At 40.6% G+C, this 22,982-nt stretch overlaps 1 protein-coding gene across 2 annotated transcripts in view; it reads right to left on the bottom strand.

The window, feature by feature from the left end:
* The window catches only part of SI (sucrase-isomaltase), a 213,921-nt gene that overhangs the window by 52,936 nt on the left and 138,003 nt on the right, over nucleotides 1–22,982 (bottom strand). For both annotated transcript variants that reach the window (XM_078389026.1, XM_072996157.2), the window contains exons 59-70: nucleotides 22,382–22,466; nucleotides 13,591–13,729; nucleotides 12,605–12,738; nucleotides 10,645–10,679; nucleotides 10,414–10,530; nucleotides 8,038–8,186; nucleotides 7,363–7,447; nucleotides 7,213–7,269; nucleotides 6,267–6,391; nucleotides 3,018–3,106; nucleotides 2,584–2,633; nucleotides 2,268–2,438 (exon numbers count right to left, since the gene is read on the bottom strand). In XM_078389026.1, coding sequence (XP_078245152.1) covers nucleotides 2,268–2,438; nucleotides 2,584–2,633; nucleotides 3,018–3,106; nucleotides 6,267–6,391; nucleotides 7,213–7,269; nucleotides 7,363–7,447; nucleotides 8,038–8,186; nucleotides 10,414–10,530; nucleotides 10,645–10,679; nucleotides 12,605–12,738; nucleotides 13,591–13,729; nucleotides 22,382–22,466 — 1,236 coding nt within the window. The remainder of the gene's footprint in view (nucleotides 1–2,267; nucleotides 2,439–2,583; nucleotides 2,634–3,017; nucleotides 3,107–6,266; nucleotides 6,392–7,212; nucleotides 7,270–7,362; nucleotides 7,448–8,037; nucleotides 8,187–10,413; nucleotides 10,531–10,644; nucleotides 10,680–12,604; nucleotides 12,739–13,590; nucleotides 13,730–22,381; nucleotides 22,467–22,982) is intronic.

The following is a 22,982-nucleotide window of genomic DNA, read 5'->3' as shown; positions in this document are numbered from 1 at the left end:
GTGCTCTCAAAGTAATAGGAAGGATGACTGAGGCTGCCGCCACCGCTGGACATGTGAGTGGACAGTCCAGCACCAGGGGCCGGACCCTTGTTAAGTCCAGCTGTGTGGGGATATTCGTATACAAATACGAATACCCCCATCTCTATTGGTGATCTGAATTTACAGATCAATCGGACAGATTACATTGATTGGGAGCTAGACCACCATACATCGAATCAAAATCCCTTCTAGAGTGCTGAATTACCCCGTGTGAAGTCTCACTCCGGAAATGATTATGGTGACCCAGGTCACCAGAAAAGGAGACAATTTTCAGGATGAGCAGTACTAGAGGAAGAGAACATGTGATGTTTGTGTGTCAGTTGTATTTAAGCTTGTGTACCCATCATTACCCATTCTTTGCTGGTGCCCAAGTTCACTTACTTGATGTCAAGGTGCCTGAATGTGTATTGTGCTTATAAAATGTCAAGGCACACAAAAAACATGAGACTAGGCAGAGAGTTAGCAGATGTATGAGTTCACACCTGCTGTGCCATTTGGATTGAGGTAAGAAGGGACGTGGTGGCACTGCAGGTTAAACCGCAGAAGCCTCTGTGCTGTAAGATCTGTAGATCTGCAGCTGTAAGTTCAAACGCATGCGTCGGAGTGAGCGCCCATCGCTTGTCCCAGCTCCCGCCAACCTAGCGGTTCGAAAGCATGCAAATGCGAGTAGATAAATAGGGACCACCTCAGTGGGAAGGTAACAGCGTTCCGTGTCTAAGTCGCACTGGCCATGTGACCACGGAAGATTGTCTTCGGACAAAACGCTGGCTCTATAGCTTGGAAATGGGAATGAGCACTGCCCCCTAGAGTCAAACACAACTGGACAAAAATTGTCAAGGGGAACCTTTACCTTTACCTAAGAAATAGAATGCCAGCATCATGAATGTAAGCCTTCGTGTTGCATAAGCTGTGACAAGAGTGGTACAAAACCACTTTAAAAAATAAGCTCTCCATGGACTGACAAAAAGCCTTCATAAGCCCCATCAGCAATATAGGGCCTGGAGAAACACTGCCTGTATTGTGAAAGCAGTAAGTGAGGCTGCATGGGATGTGAGCCTTAATGGGAATGGAAGCCACTGCTGTTAATGCTGCTGGGTACATTATGCTGTCTGGCAGAAAGTATGGCTAAATATGAAGCTGACAGCATATACAAAGATCCAGGTCTATAGAGCCTGTGTCTTGAGCACACTCCTGTACTGCAATGAGTCCTGGACCTTTTGTGCACAGCAGGAGAGGAAGCTGAACATGTTCCATATGTGTTGTCTCAAACACATTTTGGCATCACCTGGCAGGACAAAGTTCCAAATAGAGTAGTCCTAGAATGAGCTGGAATTTTTAGCATGTATACACTACTGAAACAGCGACGTCTATGTTGTTTGGGGCATGTTATGATTCCAAAAGATCTCCTGTGTGGAGAATTAATGCAGGGAAATTGCCCCCAAGGGAGACCACAGCTGTGATACAAGGACATCTGTAAGTGGGATCTGAAGGCCTTAGGAATGGACCTCAACAAATGGAAAACTTTGACATCTGAGCATTCAGCCTAGAGGCAGGTGGTGCAGCATGGCCTCTCCCAATTTGAAGAGGCACTTGTCTAGCAGGCCGAGGCAAAGAGGCAGTTCCCCAAACCAGCAAACTCAGGGAGCTGGACAGGGGACACATTGTCTTTGTCTTCAGTGTGGAAGGAATTGCCATTCTTGAATTGGCCTCCTCAGCCACACTAGATGCTGTTCCGAGTCCTCTATTCAGAGCACATTACCATAGTCTCTCAAGACTGAAGCATGCCTAATCTAATCTAAATTCTGCTGTCTGGCTAGCCACTTAAAATATATTTGCCCCACACCATCTCTGTATTGCCAAAAAAACTGGCTAGCCTGGTTTAACCAGGATTCTGGGCCAGATTCCCCTTGTGCCCATTTTTTCTACTCAGCCATTCGAGGAACAGTTCTTGTGTCTCTGACCCAACCTACCTTTGTAACTTCACAAGGGCTCACTTCATGGTCTCAAGTTACAGAGCTTCAGGTTTTTACCTGAAATCCCAGGGAATAGGGTACTGCTAACATGGCAACTACAGTTGTAAAGCTTACAAGTAATTTTTTGTGTAGTCTTCCCCCCCCCCCCCCCGAAAGAGTGGAAAGACTAACAGAAAAGTACAACTGATTCAGCCATCAGGGAAACATCTCTAAGCACTGGCAGTAGTTCATAGTGACAGAATCATTTGTTTTTACCTGACTTGAAGAATTAAATGTCTCAATATGATTGGATGGGATTGGTGCACCATCCTGATAGAGCAAGACCCCAGGAGGTGGGTCTGTTACTCCTAGGATTTTAATTTCTCTAAATATTAAATTGTTTGGATCTGTATATCCCTTGTAGTCCACAGTGATGTCCAAGATATTCTGAAAAGACAGAAGCAGATTTAAAGCAAATTCAAAATTATGTAGTTTACAGCAATCAAGTATAACTCAATATTTCCAGAGCACTCAGGCATTGTACAGGATCAGATATGAGGCTGCAGGATTACATAATGGAAATTATACATACCCCACTGGCCTTAAATGTTTGAAGGAGGTAAAGACCCTTCTCATATGCATCTATAATACAAAAAAGCAAGAAAATGACTTTGTGGGCAGCTGTTATAAAAAATGTGTTTAAAAAATCCCCCTTCCGCCATCCAGAGTGTTAGGGAAAATTTCCATGTGTTTTCAGGGGCCCCTGCACTCATGGGCCACCCTTGAGAGGAAGGTCGGGTATAAATAATACCACTATTTTTCCTACATTTTCATCCATCTGAGCTCACATGAAGCTTTTGAAGGAAAAAGCCATTTTAAAAAAATTTAATGCAGTTATGAGGGCTTGTGGAGAACTCCAAGTTTGAGGGGTGAATGAATGTGATCCCTGGACCAGTGAGGTTACTTATCTCAGTATTATACAGTAGATACTGGATTTTGGCCTCTTTCATCTATGAGGGCACTTACCAATACTAATTCCATCGTCCCAATAAAGTTGACCTTGGGCAGTCCCATTATCATCCAATGCAACCGTAAGTCCCATTGGATTTACTCGACTACAAAGAAAGAAAAAAGTAAAACTTAAACAACCATTTCTTAGGAAGAATCAATGTCAATTCATTTTTCCATCACCGAAAAGAAAATGTTGACATTTCCTCCAAGACACCTGAAATATGCTTTTAGTGAACTCTACCAGTGTACTTAATTGCTTGACAGACATGTAGAGACAATGACTGCAGTGAGTTAGAACTGTGAGATTTGCATTCTAGGCTACAAAAGCATTATATTCTTAAATATATTATAAAAAGAAAGGGTATTGTAATGCAAAAGGTGACAAATTGTTGTACCCATTCAGAGGTAAAGCCCTTTATTTCAAAATGAATGTGTTAAAAAACTTATTTCCATAAGTTTCTATAAATTTTTGAACTAGGAGTTGTTCCCAAAAATTAGGTGAAGTGCAACATCAAAAGGATAACAATGCCTAGCTCCTTGTATTAGTCCAGAGGCCATCTTATATTAGAATTTGCAAAAATCAAAATCCTCCAGCAGCCCTAGTTTAAAAACTTTGTTCTGTGCAGTAATATAAACTCGACTGGGTATTGTCCCTGCCCTGCTTTGCTCACAGTTTTACTGAAAGCACAGAGTAATTTTCTGACAGTGAGTGCTTCTGGTTCAAATACTGGGGCTCCTGTTTACATCCTCCCATTTATTTATTTATTTATTTATTTATTTATTTATTTATTTATTTATTTATTCATTCATTCATTCATTCATTCATTCATTCATTCATTCATTCATTTGCTGCCTTTCTCCCTATAGGGAACCCATGGTGTCTTACAGCAGATAAAACCACAGATTTTAAAACACAGTATAAATACCACATTTATAAAACAGCTAAACACGCATTAAGATTAAAAAAACAAATCCAGAAACAAATTTAAAGCAATTAAAACTCTGCAAGATTAAAAACCAGCATTTCTGAAAGAACTTTACTGCTTAAAAGCCTTCCTGAAGAGATAGGTCTTTGTGCGACAATGGAAGGGCAAGAAGGAGTGAGCCAAACTGGCTTCTTAAGGCAGAGCATTCCAAAGTCTGGGGGCAGCCACTGAGAAGGCCCTCTCTCATGTCCTCACCAAACAAGCTTGGGAAAGTGGTGGAACCAAGAGAAAGGTCTATCCAGAAGACCCCACCCCACCCTAATAAGGCTCATATTCAGTCCTTCAAATAGCCTGGATCAAAGTTGTACAGGGTTTTTGAATCAGCCCTGTTTCCTTCCCCATCTCTTCTACTTGATGCACAAAAATCATCAGCAGGATTCTGTCTGTTCTTTTCTAAAGGTCATCCCATCCAGTAAATTGGTTTTGTGAATACTGATATGAATACTGATCTTCCCATTCTCTGACAAAGAATGTCCCATTCCAGGCACCTGCCCCTAGGAGGGTGAGGCAGAAAATATCAAGTCGTCCTGTAATATACTTAGCTATGAAAATTCCATGATTCAGATAGACTGCAAATGCAGCTGACTTGACAGCTCAGTGGTTTTGGTATCTGGCTGGAGAGCCAGGTGTTGGGGGTTCAATTCCCTACTATGCTTCCTATGAGTAGAGCCAAACTGAGTGGCCTTGAGCAAGCTGCACGGTCTCAGGGAGTCCCCAGAAGAAGGGGATGGTAAACTACTTCTGAGTATTCTATATCTGGAAAATCTTAAAAAGGGTCCCCATAAGACAAATTATAATTATTTATTGTAGAGCAGAAAGCCATTTGCCCAGTGTGCCAACTGCACTCGTTCCTGTGTGTGTGTTTAGTCATTTCGTTGTGTCCGACTCTTCATGACCCCACGGACCAGAGCACACCAGGCTCTCCTATCTTCCACTGCCTCCCGGAGTTGGGTCAAATTCATGTTGGTAGCTTTGATGAGACTGTCCAACCATCTCGTCCTCTGTCGTCCCCTTCTCCTCTTGCCTTCACACTTTCCCAACATCAGGGTATTTTCCAAGGAGTCTTCTCTTCTCATGAGATGGCCAAAGTATTGGAACCTCAGCTTCAGGATCTGTCCTTCCAGCACTCTTTCCTAGAGAGGTCTAATGTGGCCACCGTGACACATTCCTTTGTTATATCCCAGATGGATTACTGTAATGTACTCTATGTACATTACTGTAATGACACTCTCTTGAAAGTGTCAGGAGACTTCACTGGGACCAAAATATAGCAGCAAGATTGCTAACTGGGGCTGGACACAGTGTTCACATAACTCCCCTGTTACGGCAGCTCCACTGGCTACTGATCTGTTTCTGGCACAATTCAAAGTACTGATTCTAACCTATAAAGCTCTAAATGACTTGGGCCAAAATAATGTCAAGGACCACATCTCCCTTTGTAAGCCTACTTGGGTGCTGAGATCCGCAGCAGAGGCCTTTCTCTCAGCCCCACCACCTTCACTGATGTGTTTGGTGGGTACAGGGTAGAGGGCCATCTCTGCTGCTGCTCCAGTAAAGCTAAAGGTTCCCCTTGACATTTAGTACAGTGATGTTCGACTCTAGGGCACAGTGCTCATCCCCGTTTCCAAGCCGTAGAGCCAGTGTTTGTCTATAGACAGCTTCCACGGTCACATGGCCAGCGCGACTAGACACGGAATGCCATTTACTGTGGAGGTACCTATTTATCTACTCGCATTTACATGCTTTCAAACTGCTGGGTTGGCAGGAGCTGGGACAAGTGATGGGAGCTCACCCCATCGTGTGGATTCAATCTTACGACTGCCGGACTTCTGACCTTGCAGCACAGAGGCTTCTGTGGTTTAACCCACAGCACCACCATGTCCCTTGCTGCTCCAAGATGTTGTAATTCTCTCCCACAGGAAGCCAGACTGGCCCCATCTTTATTGTCCTTCCACAAGCAGGCAAAGACCTTTCTCTTCAGTCAAGCTTTCTCTTACTGCCTGCCTGCCTGGGTGGGATTAATAAATGGATAGTCGTGCCTTACTGCTTTGAATATATTTTGGTGTTGCTTATGTTTTTTAGCCCGGTATTTATAGGATACTTTTAAATATTTCTGCACTCACTACTGTTAGCTTTAACTATGGTCTTTTAATGAAGTACAAGTAACAGTGCACAGAAGGAGTCCACTGACATTACCCTGGTAGACTGTGTGCACACAGGACAAAGCCCTAACCTAGATTACAGAAAACTGGATTATCCCTTAAGACATTATACTTACCTGGCATTAGTTGTAATATTAGGCACTTGCCAGGGTATGATGTAACCACCTCGGATATGAAGATTTATATGCTGCAGTGGTGCATCCAATACCTGCCACTGCTTTCGAATTCCAATATATTTATCCTAGAAGGATATTAGAAAGAAGTTTCTACTGCAGCGGATTTAGTTTGTCTGTAGATAAACAATCCTTTGTTTCCCATTATGCTATACTCTATGCCTTTAAGAAGTCTTTCTTGCATACATATTTTTATAAACAGAAAAAGAAAAAGCCAGCCACATAAAATCACGACCCACCCATTAATGTGCCATTGAATCAGTGGGAGAGTTGAGTATGTGTGACCACAAGGAAGTAATCAAGCAAATACAGAGAACAAAATGCTGTGATACTTTTAATACTGACAGAATATAGTGTGTGCTGTCATGATTTCTGGCCCAATTGTCATGTCTGAAGAAAACCATGAAAAATTATGCTAAAATAAATCACCTTGTTGTATCTGTGCTGGAATAGATCAGGATAGATCCTCCTTATGACTAGAGAGTTAATATGAACTTCCTTCATTAAATAGAATGGCTGAAATCCTGTAATAAGTTATGTCTAGAGTAGGCCTATTGAACCCTTTCCAGTTGCGACCTGCTACTAGATTTAAGACAATGAATCTTAGATTATACTTCACCTCTAATAATTCTCCTTTGCAAAGCATGTCTAGGACTCTAGATTTTCAACAGGGAGCATTGCTTAAGTTCCGACCAGTGTTTGAATGTAAATAGGACCTAGAAACTCCTCTTTATAAGGATTAATTTGGGAAACTTGGCAGACAACAAAAAGACAAAATACTCTCTTCCCACCCATATTTCTTTTCCTGCTAAAAATTGAGTACCACTATCTGAAAAATACTTATTATTTGCTAAATTTTCTTTTGTTTTACATGTATTAAATCACTTACCGTATGATAATCATACCACCGTGCATCAGGTATATAAGCGTTCACTGTCACCGCACCCTATAATTTAAATAAATGAGTATGAAATGAAAACAAATAGAAAAAAGAAATCATTTTGGTATTAATACATGCTCTGTAAGTGTGATTTCGTACCTCATCCAGCACAGGACTAATCAGGAGAGCTGGGCCCCATAAAAATTGTCTATAGACATCCCATGTTTCAATGTCATCTGTAAACCTTGAAGAAATATTACAAACAAGAACTATTTCAGCTTTCATATTAAAACTTTATTAACTAATTCCTCTTCTCTAATGTTGTTCTATTTTGTTATAAAAATGTATTCAATATTGGGTCACTGATTTTGTGGAATATTTAATATACAATTTATGTATTGCCAAATCATCTGATGGGATGGAACATTTCAAAAATTAGCTTTTCAGCCATTTGGAAGCAGTGGGACTTGGTGGATAGAAGACAGAAATCTTTCTCATATTATTAAAGTTTGAGAAGATGGCATCTGTTCTTCCATTGTGCCCTCCGCCTTCTACTCATATGAAGATAATATTGGCAGCCAGAGAGGGCTGAGAATTTAGTGTAGTTTATTTCTGAAGAATTTATCAACATTCACAAATATCATCATGTTCTGAACTCCACGTTTAAAACTATTTCCATGCAGGGGGAAAAAAAGAGAAACTGTCAGATTTTTCTGTTTAGAGAGTCCAAGTGCTCTAAACAGATCTTGATCCTGCAAAGAGAAAAGAGTCTCATGGATGTATCTGAATTCAGTCCCATCCCCTAGTATTGGCATCTTTCTGCTTATTACTTACTCATGCAGCATAGGACGTGCAACGGTGCTGCCTTGTGCATGAGCATTATGCATTAATGTATAGAGATAGGGTAACAATCTGTATCGTATGTTGAGCACATCCCTTGATATGTCTTCAAAAGTTGAGTTAAAAGAGACAGGATCTTGTCTCTGCAAAAGAGATAAAGGCATTTAAATGTAAACACAAAAACTTGCCTACCTTCTACTGAACTGAACAGAAGATGTATTACTTCAGTCAAAAGGTATACAGGTGCAAGGTTTATATCTAAAATAAGTACAGTGGTGCCCCGCATAGCGACGATAATCCGTGCCGAAAAAATTGTCGCCATCCGGATTCGTAGCTATGTGGGGGAAAAAACCCATAGGAACCCCATTAAAACATGTTTAATGCGTTCCTATGGGGACAAAACTCACCGCTATGCGGAAATCCTCCATCCCGCCGCCATTTTCGCTGCCTGGTAAGTGAGGAAAGGGCGCAAAAACACTGCGGGCAGCCATTTTTTTCCGGTGGCCATTTTGGAACTGTCAGTCAGCTGTTTTTAAAACATTGTTATGTGATAATCGGTAAGCAAAACGGTTACCGATCATCGCAAAGCGGTGTTTTGCTATATAAAACATCGCAATGCGATCGCTTTTGCGATTGCAAAAACCTCATCGCTATGCGGATTTGTCGTTAAACGGGGTGCTCGTTAAGCGAGGCACCACTGTATACTGTTTGCAGGATAAAAATTAATAAATACATAAATTTGATATTGGCTAATCTATAGACTATAATCTCTAGATACCCAGTGTTTTGCAGTGGATAGAGTGATGGACTGGGACTCAGGAGACATGGGTTCAAATCTCTGCTCCGCCATGGAAACTCACTGGGGGAAAGGGACAGATGAAACCACTTCTTAAATACCTCACATACCTTGAAAGCCCTATTAGAGTCATGATAAATCAGCTCTGACTTGATGGCACATTACATAACATAATCTATAGAAAGCTACAGTTTCTCAAAATTCTATAAAGTAAAAAGAGTAGTAAATGGCATGTCTTTCAGGAATTATTAAATGCTGATAATCTGCTCTTCCTTCAAGCCACTAAGATTTCAATGGCAATTTAGATGGAACTGAGGATGACACAAGGTCAAGCTAGTTTCATCTGATCCACATAACATTGTCTTCTGGCCTGCTTCTGTGAAGGGTGGACGTGTATTGTATAGTTAAGAAATCTGCCCTTCTGGATATACACAGACATGTGTGCTGAGTCACAATCTGCAAGAACATTGAAAGGAAGACACACATGTTGGTTGGAGGTATTAATGCTTGGATTGGAGGTGCAACTAATGGAGGGACCTTACTTCTAGAGAAGCTACCCATAGAGTTAGTGAAATTGTCCCATGCCTTCAAGCTGAAAACAGGGAAGGCTTAGTAGTAGGTTGTGGTGTGTAGGGACAAGGACGGATTTCATTCCCTTCTCTCTGCTGTTGCTCTGGCATGTTTATCTACTGCACAAAGCCAGAAGGGCCGTGGGACAGGTAGTTCTCCTAAGGTCTCCTGGACATTATGTTCTAAGATGAGTTTATCTAGCATCCTCAGGAAGACGGAGGAAAGGAGATGGGCAAACTTCCTTTCTTCTCTGTGTGACCTTTCCTGCTTCCAACACCACTGCTTGGCTAGAAAATTTAAGCAAAAAGAGGACTAGATTTGCTAGAAGGGCTCCTGGGGACATCATAAGTGCAACACAAGTGACCCACAGGTTGTATGTAGCTCCCTGGGGGCCCCTAAACCCCTCAGAATTTAAAAATAAAATTTGGAATAATTTTCCTGGAAAGCCTGCTTATGCCCTCAAGGAGGCAATTCCACCATCTTTTGAGGGCCCTCCAGGGGCCTTTTGAGGGTCAGTTATATGGACCCCCTATATAATTTGGTGACGACACTAGAAAAAAATCATTAGAAAAAAAAATTAAACCACTTCCAGAGCTTTTTGACCTTGCAAAGAAAAGAATAAATTAGTCTGTCTGGTCACATGCCTCTCCTTTTGTTCCCTCTCTTCCCTAAGTGTGGCCCTCAGATTCCTGACAGATCTGTAAAATAAAATTCTTCAGCTTTGCTGAGATTGCTTACTTCAGGACATAACAAAGTTTGACCGGAAAAGCAGACACACTGTCTGAACTGATGGATTAGATCATAGAATTTACTCTGGATTATTTTTTAAAAATGAAACATCTGGATAATTTTAAATTTTATCTGAGCAAAGCTTTGCAAAGTTCACTTATCCCTAATTCAGTTCACTGAAAAAATGCAACCCATTCATAAGAGATTACTGAACACTTGGAATTAGAAATCATATATTACTGCATGCAACACACTGCCAAGAATGTTTAACGCACCCTAGTGCCCATCACATTATGATTTCTAGCAAAGGTGTAGAATGCCCCAAGCTCCATCCATCGGGCGCACAGTTCATAGGTTGTGTCATTGAAGAAGCCACAGATGTCAGCACCACACTAACAACAGAACAAGAAAGAAAAGATAAGGATTAGTTCCTACACACTAAATTACTAGAAAAGGCAACTTCAGAGAATTTCAGAGCCTGAAGTCAATCTAACAGTAGAACTTACATAGGAGATTCCAAACAGGCTGAACTCCATGATACCTAGAAAACAGATGATTTATGTTTTGGAGTAATCTTGTTTGTAATGAAATAAATATAGTATACTTGAAATTCTTCTAAATCACATTTTCAGATGTATATAATCTATCTTTTTTTCTGTTTCACAAATAGTGTAAGTTTTCTTAGAATGGTCTTTAAGAATGATGATATAATAATGAGTGAATATCACCCACTGGATCAGAGTTTGATGGAAAATGAAGAAATTGTGCAGGGCATCTATTGGTCATGATCCTGTTACTTACATGTGGTGGTGACTTGATGAATATCAAGGAATACAAGCCTCCACCTCTTAACTAGTGCCAATTTACCGCTGTGATTTATACTGTTTGCTATATGCTGACATTTGTATGAAAAAAGGATTCTGGCCATTCTATTATATCATTTCTGATATTCTGCCACTTTTTTCGGATGAATAAATTCCCCTACTGTGAGGCTAATGATACGGAAATTTAGCTACCCATGAGCTGCTCATATACTGCCCCATAGCACTTAAAGCATTCTCTGAGCAGTTTACAATTGGATGATGCAGGCTACACACTGACCCCCCCCCCTGCAAGTTGGATAGTTAATCTACCAAAATCGGAAGAATACCTGGGATTGAACCCCCAGGTCATGAGCAGAGTTTTGCCTGCAATACTTCAGTTTAATCACTGGTCCTTGAGACTCCTCTATGCTTTTGAATTCTAAGAAGCACTAAGGAGGATGAGGTAGGCTAGGAATGTGGTATTTGGACTTTTCAAATGGCAGCTCCCAGAATTCTTCAAAAATTCTCCAAGATAATTCTGGAAATCTGACTTCCTTGAAAGGCACCCACTATATAGTGAGACTAGAACTTCCAGGAAACATTGTGGCAGCTTCTCTTTTGCTAGCATATTAACAACAAGAATTAGGTAGAAGTAGGCCATGCAGTTTCTGGGACAAGGCCCTGATCCAGGTAAATGAAATGTAGGTGTCTGTAGGTGTGGGTCTGTGGCCTAGTACTCCCAGAATTCTGACTGGAAATGGCGCATCCCTTGGGTAGATTTGCCCTCTGTTGCTCCTGAGCAAATGTGATGGAAAGAAAGCAGAGTATAAGGTTTTTTAAAAAGGCAATGGCATGAATAGTGAGAGAGATGGACTCTCTTAACAGGACACAAATATGGAGGTGCTAAATGGCCATATGTTGGGGACACTGTAATTGCCTCCTGCAGATCTTGCACTAAGCAGAGAATTAGGCTAGATGTCCTTAAAAGACTCTTTCAACTCTTATCATGGAAATAATTCATTTATAATATCTAATCATTTCAGCTATGTAATTAAATATTTGACAACAGCAGTGAATACTAGAAAACTATGAGGTGTGCACTTTGTTCAGTTTTTATATCACTTTTGGACTTATGGCTAAGACCATCTGTGTTTTTATATTGGTATCTCTGTAGACAGGCAATTTATCCTAACATTTATGGAATACAACAAGATGCAGATCGTCTCCTCAGAATTGAGAAAGTTCTCTGTCTGCAAGCCAGGCACCTCACCTCAGATTCTAGGGGAAGCCAGAGAAGCCTCCATATACTTTCCATGTCTTTTTGCATCCTTCTGTGGCTATCGCTGCACCTTCTCAGAGTTGCAGTTAAGTCCAATTGAGGAGCCTTTTACAGCACCCCTTGTAAAGTACCTCAACTGGTCCATTAAGTTGGGAGAAAGAAGGAAAATGGCAGTGCATTGAGTACACTGTCGGAGGCAAAACATAACCAAGTCCAAACTCTGGAGATGATTCAAACACCTTAGCTAGGTTCACAGACACAGAAGTTGAGACTCTTGTGTTTAAATCTTCTCTATCTCAGATTATAGCAGATTATTAATACAACAATCTGAATCTGACATTTTTCTGGTTAACCACACATGTTCACATTCAAGATTCATCTTACCAATAATGGATTTGTCAAGCTGGTCCCATCTTGCATAGTTATCACCAAGCCAATGTCCTGCCCATCGTCCACTGGATGGGTATGTGGAACGGGTAATAATGATCCCACGTTCTCCTGTGGCATTGTGCATACCACTGATTTGAAGATCCAAAAGCAGACAGATTAGCTGTGCCAATTCTTTTGAACAAAACTTATATAAATTACCTTTACATTCTATAGTATTCTTGAAATGTTACAAATACTATATTCTTCAAACTTATCTCTTCAGGCTGTCCACACAAGACACTTTGACAAGGTACTTTCAGACTCAATAATATTATTTCTCTCTGGCACAAGAATGAACAGATGGCTGTTTTTCTCTCATCCAGATGTCAAAACCCCCACAATTTACAACCCATAACCTTTCTAATTCTTAAATCCATGAAACAAGTCATAGCTTGGACAGATTTGCAATATTTCCACAGAAATCATTTTGGGAAATAGGAAGAAAACCTTTATCCAGGCCTGCAGAAAAGTTTCATCCTCCTGCAGATAAAGTGAAGAATGTTGTGGTTTCTCATTCATGTTCACAAGAATGAGAGAAACAGGGCTTTACATCCCTAGATTATTTTATTTGCCTATTCCACTAAGGATAAAATTAGTTTTTAAGTATATTATTCTAGGAGCTCTTTGATTTTAAGAAGAGAAAAAAATATTATTGTGATAACGAATTTAAATTAAAAACTACTTCTACTTGACTTCTAGTCATATTTAAATGTTGCCATAGTACTCCATGTTACAGTGTTTAATTCTAAAAATATGCTTTATATATAAAATTTACATAAAGTGAATAACAGGAAAATACAGTATTTACTTTTATAGCTATCTTCCATGTCTTTGAGTCCCTCCTAGGGATTTCACATTCTTTCTAGGGAATGTGAAGTCTTGTCAGTCTTGTTTAAAGATATGAAGATTTCAAGAAGCTTATAAGCAAGAAAACAGCTTACTAGTAAGTGGGCTTTGCTTGTGACCATCCATACAGGTTATGCACATCATAGTGTCTCACGGGCGTCCCATCAGGGAGCTGCTGTTCACTTTCCATGCACGCAGTCACAAGAGACAATCCTCTCTCTCTTAAAACCAAGGCTAAAAGAGATATAGGAAGACCACACCATTAGGACAGACTACAATTAAAAATAAGTGCCAGAGTTTGGAAATGTTCCCTTTTTGCTCTTAGAATTCCACATGTTGGTTAAGGGATTCTAGCTAGGACATTCTAGGAGTTACAGCACAAGAAGTAACTTTTCCAAGTTCTAATAAATGATAGTTCAAGTCTATTTTCAGTGTGTGATTCTCATAGATTGTTCCCATGAAAGGGAGGTGTTACTTTTCTGGCGTCCTGTGGGAAGGAGTTCCAAGAAAGTCTGTGAGTAGCAACAGAGAAGATCTTCTCTTGTGTCCCCATCAAATGCAACTGTAAAGGTGGTGGGAGAAAGGCCTGCCCTGATGATCTTAATGCCCAAGCGGGTTTGCGGTATTGGAGGTTGATTGGGCCTGAGCTGTTTAGGGCTTTATAAGTTAAACCAGCACTTTGAATTGTGCCCAAAAATGGATTGCCAGCCAGTGGAGCTGCTGTAACAGGGGGAATTATGTGATCCCTGTAACGAGCCCCAATCAGCAGTTTGGCTGCTGCATTTTGGACCCACTCAAGTTTCCTGAGACAGGGACGTGGTGGCACTGCGGGCTAAACCGCAGAAGCCTGTGTCTGTAGGTGTGGCTCTGTGGCCTAGAACTCCCAGAATTCTGACTGGGAATGACACATCCCTTGGGTAGATTTGCCCTCTGTTGCTCCTGAGCAAATGCGATGGAAAGAAAGCAGAGTATAAAGTTTTTTTAAAAAGGCAATGGCATGAATAGTGAGAGAGATGGACTCTGGCGCTGCGGGCTAAACCGCAGAAGCCTGTGCTGCAGGGTCAGAAGACCAAGCAGTCGTAAGATCGAATCCACGCGACGGAGTGTGAGCGCCCGTCGCTTGTCCCAGCTCCTGCCAACCTAGCGGTTTGAAAGCATGCAAATGCAAGTAGATAAATAGGGACCACCTCGGTAGGAAGGTAACAGCGTTCCGTGTCTAAGTCGCACTGGCCATGTGACCACGGAAGATTGTCTTACAAGTTTCCTGAAGCCTTCCACACATAGCCCCACATAGAGCACATTCCAGTAATCCAGCTGGGATGTAACTAAGACATGTGTCACCATGGCCAGATCAGAGCTCTCAAGAATGGTTGCAGCTGGTGCACTAGTTTTAATTGTGCAAATACACTCCTGGCCACCCCTGACACCTGGGCATCAAGGCTGAGAGATTAATCCTGGAGCACTCCCAAGCGGCACACTGTGTTTTCACAGGGAGTCTAACCCCATCCAGCAAAGGCTACTTCCCTATTCCTTGATCTGTCTTTCAGGAAATGATGACAAACAGTGATTTAGAACCAAAACAAGTTCCTTGGATTAAGATGGAAAGGAGAGATGAGTTGGATGTCACCATTCTGGTGACACCGGACCCCAAAACTCTGGGCAATCTCTCCCAGTGGTTTCATGTAGATCAGGCTTGTCCAACCTGCGGCCCAAGGGCCACATGCAGCCCAGTGCAATTTTTTATTTTTAAAGAAATTCCAAAGTTTCAAGATACACTGCCGGCGCTTGTGGCCAGAATGTGGCCGGGGCATGTCACAACAGTAGAGGGGGAGAGAGGGAAGGAAGGAAGGAGTGGGAGGGGAGGGGACAGGGGGGCTGTGTGACTGCATTGCACCATCCCCGTCAATAGGTGGACCCCCTACTGGCCCCATAAAGCCGCCGGAGTCGAAGCTGGCAGCCTCTGCTGTCTGAGATTGCAGCTGCCAGTAAATGCGCTTGGAGCGGGGCTGCGGAGGACGGCTAGGGCTGCCTCCCCATGTGGCCCAAACCAAATGTATGTATGGCCCAAACCAAATTTTCATCTTCTAATGTGGCCCAGGGAAGGTGAAAGGTTGGACACCCCTGATGTAGATGTTAAATAACAGAAGAGACAAAATACAGCCCTGGAGGACTCTGCAGGCCAGTGGCCAGGGTGTCTAAGAGGAATTCCCCAACACCACCTTCTGGGGCTTTTCATCCAGGAAAGACTCCTGGAGTCCACCGTAAAAAAAGTGTCCCCAAAGACCATCTCAGAAACATGGGTCAATAGGATACTATGGTCAATAGTATGAAAAGCCACTAGGAGGTCCAGCAGAACCAGTAGGGACACACTCACACACATACTATCTAAATTATCCCTTACAGGTGCTCACCTAACCTTTGTTAAAACACCTCTAATGCTGGAGAATCTGTCACCCTACAAGGAAGACTATTCAATTGTGGAATACTATTGAGAAGTTATTCCTAATGTTGAGTTAAAATCACCTTTCCTGTAATTGAAATGCATTACTTTGTGTCTTACCCTCTAGAGCAAAAGAAAATAAAGTCACTTCATCTTCCAAATGACAGCCCTTTAAATATTTATATTTACTTCGATTTTTATAATCTAAGAAATACATTTTATAATCTAATCTAAATATGTGACAATGACTATCAAATCACCTCTCAGTGTTTTCTTTATAAGAATAAATATGCCCAGTTCTCTCAACCACTCTTTATACAGCTTGGTTTCCAAGCCTTGTACCATAACAGTTGAAATAGGTATGCCTCAACATCTCGTTGCCTTGATACATAATTTATGTTCTGGACAGAAGGCTATTGTTCAGACAGAACCTGGTGAAACAGAATGGTTTCCTGCTGGCAAATGTGTCACCGAAGGGTGACACTTTTTATCTTCCTATCTGCTCACTCCATGTGTCGAAAACACCATCTGAATGCTGAATTAGATTCTGACAGAGTGAAAGTTGGTGGAAGAAACAATAGTGTTCCCAATTATTATTTGCCCAAGTTGAACAATGAAAGAAGCTGTCAGGGAAAAAAATACTTATTTTAAGTGGAAGAGAACTTTACATACGCTACAGACAAGCATATGTAAGATAAAGAAAGTCAAACAAATAAGTTTTCAATTGTTTCAATCTAACCTGATCACTTGCTATAAGCAAAAATGACTAAACTAAGACTCTTGTCCATTGGATAGATCATGAAAATACAAGACACACAAGAAAAGATAATAAATCTCTGAAAAAACTGAAGGCAGTAGAAAAACAGGAATCCTGAATATAAAATAGATTAACATAATATATAAATTTATGGTGATGAGTTTGCAAGAACCTAAGCATGGCTATTAATAACAGGACTTTCTAATGGTAATTAATTAACAAATCACAAACTGGTCTAATAACAAATAAGAAATATATTCAATAGTTATTTTTTTCTGTTTGGATTAAATTATTTCTTTATTGCTATCCTGTGCCTGATTATTCAGAAGAACAGCATTCAGTTTTCAGTGGGGCTTATTCTGTAGGTAGCAGATATAGACTACAGCCCAGGTATGCTCTCAGAGCAGATGTATAAACGCTGCTCCCAGAGCAGATGTATAAACATGTGTTGGAAAAAAAACAAGGATTATTGAACCATGACAATAGTGCATCTTGACATAGATTGGGCTGAGTATATCACACTCACAAACAGCTATTCACAAAGGGGATTTTATTAGAACAAAAGAATTAAAATATAGGAAAGATATACAGTGGTGCCTCACAAGACGAACGCCTTGTGGGACGGAAAACCCGCAAGACGAATGATTTTTGCAATTGCTATGGTGCCTCGCAAGATGGCTTCTTCTACGGCCGTGCTTTGCAAGACAATTTTTTCCAAGACCGATGCCTCGCAAGATGAAAAAAATGTCATTTGTCTTGCGAAGTTCCCATAGGAATGCATTGCAATGCACTCCTATGGGAAACCGGTTTTCACCAGATCTCAAGACAGTCCTTTTACAAAAACAAATCAATACAAACAAACAAAAACAAAAGAAAGTTATCTACTCTGTATGGCCTCACTAGAGAAGGTTTAGTCTATGACACATTTCTTTGAATGGAATATTCATGCAATTTTGATAGGGGTTCTTTAGAGAAATATTCCTGTCAATTACATACTCTTAAGAGGAAATAAGAGTATGTAATTGACAGACATATATTGTTCAAAAAGAACAGAAAGGAAGGTGGAGTTGCAGCATATGTCAGAAATACGTATTCCTGCACAGATCTACAGGAGGATGACCTTGGTCGTCTCATTGCAAGCATCTGGATTAATATAACTGGGGTGAAAAACAAAATCAATGTGGTAGTTGGAGTCTACTATCAACTTCCTAATCAAGGGGAAGATGCAGTTGAAACCTTCAAAAAACAAATTGCAAGAATTCCAAAAAGACACTCTGTAATAGTAACGGGAAATGATTTCAATTATCCTGATCTCTTTTGGGAGGCCAATTTTGCCAAATATGGCTGTTCCAAGAAATTCCTGGCTTGTGTGGCTGATAATTTTCTCCTACAAAAAGTGGAGGAAGAAACATAGGATTAATTATCCTTGACTTGATTCTAACCAATATAAATGACTTAGCAGAAGAAGTAGCAGTAAGTGGAACTCTGGGGGAAAGTGACTATATTTGGCAGAAGAATGTAACAGGAAAAGGAGTCCAAGATGTGTGGAAGTGTCTTTAAAATGCACAACTCTAAACAATTCAAACAAGGGGAAAAGGTGGAAAACATTGAAAAGACCAAAGTAGCCTCATAAAAAGCTCAGAGAATACCTGAAAATAAAAAGGATACATATAGGAAGTGGAAGAAAGGCTGGGCCACAAATAAAGAGTACAGACAAATAGCAAAGAATTGCAGGGATGAAGTTAGGAAGTCAAAAGCTGAGAATGAGCTGAGGTTAGCAAAATGAAACAAAAAGGTTCTATTCATGTACCAGCAAAAGAGAAAAGAAGTAGTGGCTCAGAATTCAGTGGGGATGGAAAAATGATAACAGATGACAAATATAAGGCAGAAGTGCTCAATTTTTACTTTAGCTTGGTCTTTTAAAACACACCTGGCAGTACAAGTGGAGGGGGCGGGGAAATCACAGCTTGAGATTGATAAACAAATTGTCAAAAATGTCATGTTACTTTGAATAAATTCAAATGCCCAGAGCTGGATAAACTGCACCCAAGAGTATTGAAGGAAGTGGCTCAAGAGCTCTCAGAATCGCTGTCTTATTTTCTTGAAGTCATGAGGCTGGGTGAAGTGTCAAAACATTGCAGGAGGGCCAATGTTGTCCCTGTCTTCAAATAGGGCAAAAAGGAGAAACCACGGAACTACAAACCAATCAGCCTGACATTAATCCCAGGGAAAATTCTGGAGCAGATTATAAAGCAGCCAGACTGCAAGCACATTGAAAACAATGCAATAATAATTAGAAGCCAACAAGGATTTGTCAAGAACAAATCCTGCCAAACTAATCATATTTGATTTTTCAATCATGTAACCTTCCTGGTAGATGGTGGGAATGCTATAGAGACAACGTAACTTGATTTCAGCAAAGCTGTTGACAAAGTGCCCCATGATGCCCCATCTTCAGCAGTATGTTGTGCTCTGAACACAATAAATTAAGATGCCAACTAAACACAAGTTAAGAAGAAAGCAGTAAGAGTGATTAGGGGACTGGAAACCAAGATGTATGATGTAAGACTGAAAGAATTGAGCATATTTAGCCTTGAGAACCCCTTCATGGATTGCTGCCTTGTCGTGGTGAAGGGGCTTGAGTAATTCAGAGAACCTATGGGCTATGCCATGCAGGGACACCCAAGCCGAACAGGTCATAGTGGAGAGTTCTGACTAAATGTGATCCATCTGGAGCAGGAACTGGCAAGCCGCTCCAGTATCTTTGCCAGGAAAACTCCATGGACAGAAACAAAAGGCTAAAGATATGGCACTGGAAGATGAGCCCCTCTGGTTGGAAGGCGTCCAACATGCTACTGAGAAAGAGTGGAGGACAAGTACGAGTAGCCCCAGAGCTAATGAAGTGGTTGCGCCAAAGCCGAAAGGACGCTCAGCTGCAGACGTGCCTGGAAGTGAAAGGAAAGCCTGATGCTGCAAAATAATAATAATAATAATAATAATAATAATAATAATAATAATAATAATAATAATAATAATAATAATAATAATAATAATAATAATAATAATAATAATAATAATAATAATACTGCATGGGAACCTAGAATGTAAGATCTATGAACCTTGGTAAGCTGGATGTGGTCAAACATGAGATGGCAAGAATAAACATTGACATCCTGGGCATCAGTGAACTAAAATGGACAGGAATGGATGCAAATTCAATTCAGATGATTATCATATGAACTATTGTGGGCAAGAATCCGGTAGAAGAAATGGAGTAGCCCTCATAGTCAACAAAAGAGTAGGAAAAGCTGTAATTGGATAAAAACTCAAAAATGATAGAATGATTTCAATACAAATCCAAGGCAGACCTTTCAACATCACAATAATCCAAGTTTATGCACCAACCACTGATGCTGAAGAGGCTGAAATTGGCCTTCTTAAATGAACAGTGCAAACAAAGAGAGGAAAATAATAAAAAGAGAAAAACCAGAGATCTGATCAAGAAAATTGGAGACATTAATGGAACTTTTTGTGCAAAGATGGACATGATGAAGGACAAAAGTGGTAGGGATATAACAGAAGCAGAAGACATCAGGAAGAGGTGGCAAGAATACATAGAAGAATCATACGAGAAAGATCTGGATTTCCTGGACAACCCAGATAGTGTGGTTGCTGACTTTGAGCCAGACATCCTGGGGAGTGAAGTCAAGTGGACCTTAGAAAGCATGAATAACAAGGTGGCCAGTGGAGGTGATGGCATTCCAGTTGAACTATTTCAGAGGATTGGAAAACATCATTCTACATCCCAATCCAAAAGAAGGGCAGTGCCTAAGAATTGTACCGTACAATTGCACTCATTTCACACACTAGCAAGGTTATGCTCAAAATCCTACAAGGTAGGCTTCAGCAGTATGTGGACCGAGAACTCCCAGAAGTAGAAGCTGGATTTAGAAGGGGCAGTGGAACTAGAGACCAGATTGCTAACATGCACTGGATTATGGAGAAAGCCAGAGAGTTCTATAAAAACATCTACTTCTGCTTCATTGACTATGCAAAAGCTTTTGACTGTGTTGACCACAACAAGCTATGTCAAGTTTTTAAAGAAATGGGAGTGCCTGACCACCTTATCTGTCTCCTGAGAAATCTATATGTGGGGCAGGAAGCAACAGTTAGAACTGGATATGGAACAAATGACTGGTTCAAAATTGGGAAAGGAGTATGACAAGGCTGTATATTATCTCCCTACTTATTTAACTTATATGCAAAACACATCATGCGAAAGGCAGGACTGGATGAATCCCAAGCCAGAATTAAGATTGCTGGAAGAAATATCAACAACCTCCGATATGCTGATGATACCACTCAAATGGCAGAAAGTGAGGGGGAATTAAAGAACCTCTTAATGAGGATGGAAGAGGAGAGCACAAAAATCGTCTGAGGCTCCACATCAAAATCTAAGACCATGGCCACTGGTCCCATCACCTCCTGGCAAATAGAAGGGGAAGATATGGAAGTGGTGATAGATTTTACTTTCTTGGGCTCCCTGGTCACTGCAGATGGTGACAGCAGCCACAAAATTAAAAGACACCTGCTTCTTGGGAGGAAAGCAATGACAAACCTAGACAGCATCTTAAAAAGCAGAGATATCACCTTGCTGTCAAAGGTCCGCATAATCCAAGTTATGGTTTTTCCAGTAGCAATGTATGGAAGTGAGAGCTAGACCATAAAGAAGGCTGACCACCAAAGAATTGATGCTTTTGAATTGTGGTGCAAAGAGAGCAAGCCTATCCATTTTGAAAGAAATCAACCCCGAGTGCTCATTGGAAGGACAGATCCTGCAGCTGAGTCTCCTATACTTTGGCCATCTCATGAGAAGAGAAGACTCCCTAGAAAAGCCTCTGATGTTGGGAAAGAGTGAAGGCAAGAAGAGAAGGGGACGACAGAGGATAAGATGGCTGGACAGTGTCACTGAACCTACCAACATGAAATTGACCCCACTCCGGGAGGCAATGGAAGAGAGGAGGGCCTGGTGTGCTCTGGTCCACAGGGTCGCGACGAGTCGGACATGACTTAACGACTAAACAACAACAGCCTTGAGAAAAGAAGACTGAGGAGAGATATGATACCACTTTTCAAACGTCTGTAAGATTATCATACAGATTTGGGGCATGATCCGTTCTCATTCATGCCAGAGTGCAGAATGCATGATAATAGGTTCAAATTACAGGAAGTCAGATTTCAGCTAAATATCAGGAAAAAATGGCAACTGTTTGAGCAGTACAACAACAGAGCCAATTACTTCAGGAGTTAATTTGTGCTCCAACACTGGAGACATTCAAGACAAAATTAGACAAATATCTGTAAGATAGAATTTGATTAGTATTCCTGCACCGAGCAGGGAATTAAACTCGATGGCCTTCTAGGCACTTTCAACTCTGTTATTTTATGATTCTATGACTCATTTGAGAATGGAGGCTATTTCTTCAGAGCCACTGTTTTTAACCTGTTCTTGCTCTTGGCCTGACAGATTTTTAGTTACAACAGTCTGTGGCACTCACATACATGTCTTGGCAAAAATGAGGCTCTGCAGTGGTGTTGTACAAACCTGGCCAGTTTGGAAACACAGCTTCCTAAGCTGTAAGTCCCAATTACTATATTTAAATTAAAGGACAAAGGTTTTTTTTTTTACCTGGCATATATGGTGGGTTATTTAATTCTTCATTTTTACAGCCACCAATTGTTCCATCTATGAAGTTGGAAGGTTCATTCATGTCCTGTAGAATTTTTTTAAAAATCAGATATTAATGAATCAGTTAATACAGTCTGCCTTAGAGTGATTGAGATGCAGATCACTACCAATCTGTATGTATGCACACATATATTAGTAACAACATTTAATAGAATAATAAATGATAGAATTGGTGTCCAAAAATCTAAATACATTTATTGAACACTGTTCAGATGCACTGTTTTTCTACCATAAAAATCCTCAAATGACTTAACAATGAACCTTTAAAACATACAATAAAACACCATAGATGTGTTATTTATGGTGCAGATTATTGAGATAGCAGCAATAAACAGAAGAAATCTCAAACAATAAAAAATGGGAAAATATGGAAAAATTAAAAAGACAAATAGTATTCAACAGGCCTAAAGAACTCCAAGTGGAAAATTTCAAGGTTGCATTAAAAGGAAATTTCACTAAAAAATAAAAAGTAACCCCCCTCTACCGTACTCATGATGCATCTAAAGTATGCCTGGCTCTTGCATGACAAACTATAGTATGC

This window comes from Pogona vitticeps, chromosome 3 (assembly GCF_051106095.1).
Source record: "Pogona vitticeps strain Pit_001003342236 chromosome 3, PviZW2.1, whole genome shotgun sequence".
In the NCBI taxonomy this organism is placed as follows: Eukaryota; Metazoa; Chordata; class Lepidosauria; order Squamata; family Agamidae; genus Pogona; species Pogona vitticeps.
The sequence above is the reverse complement of the archived record's forward strand: the minus strand, read 5'-3'. Positions and strand labels throughout refer to the sequence as shown.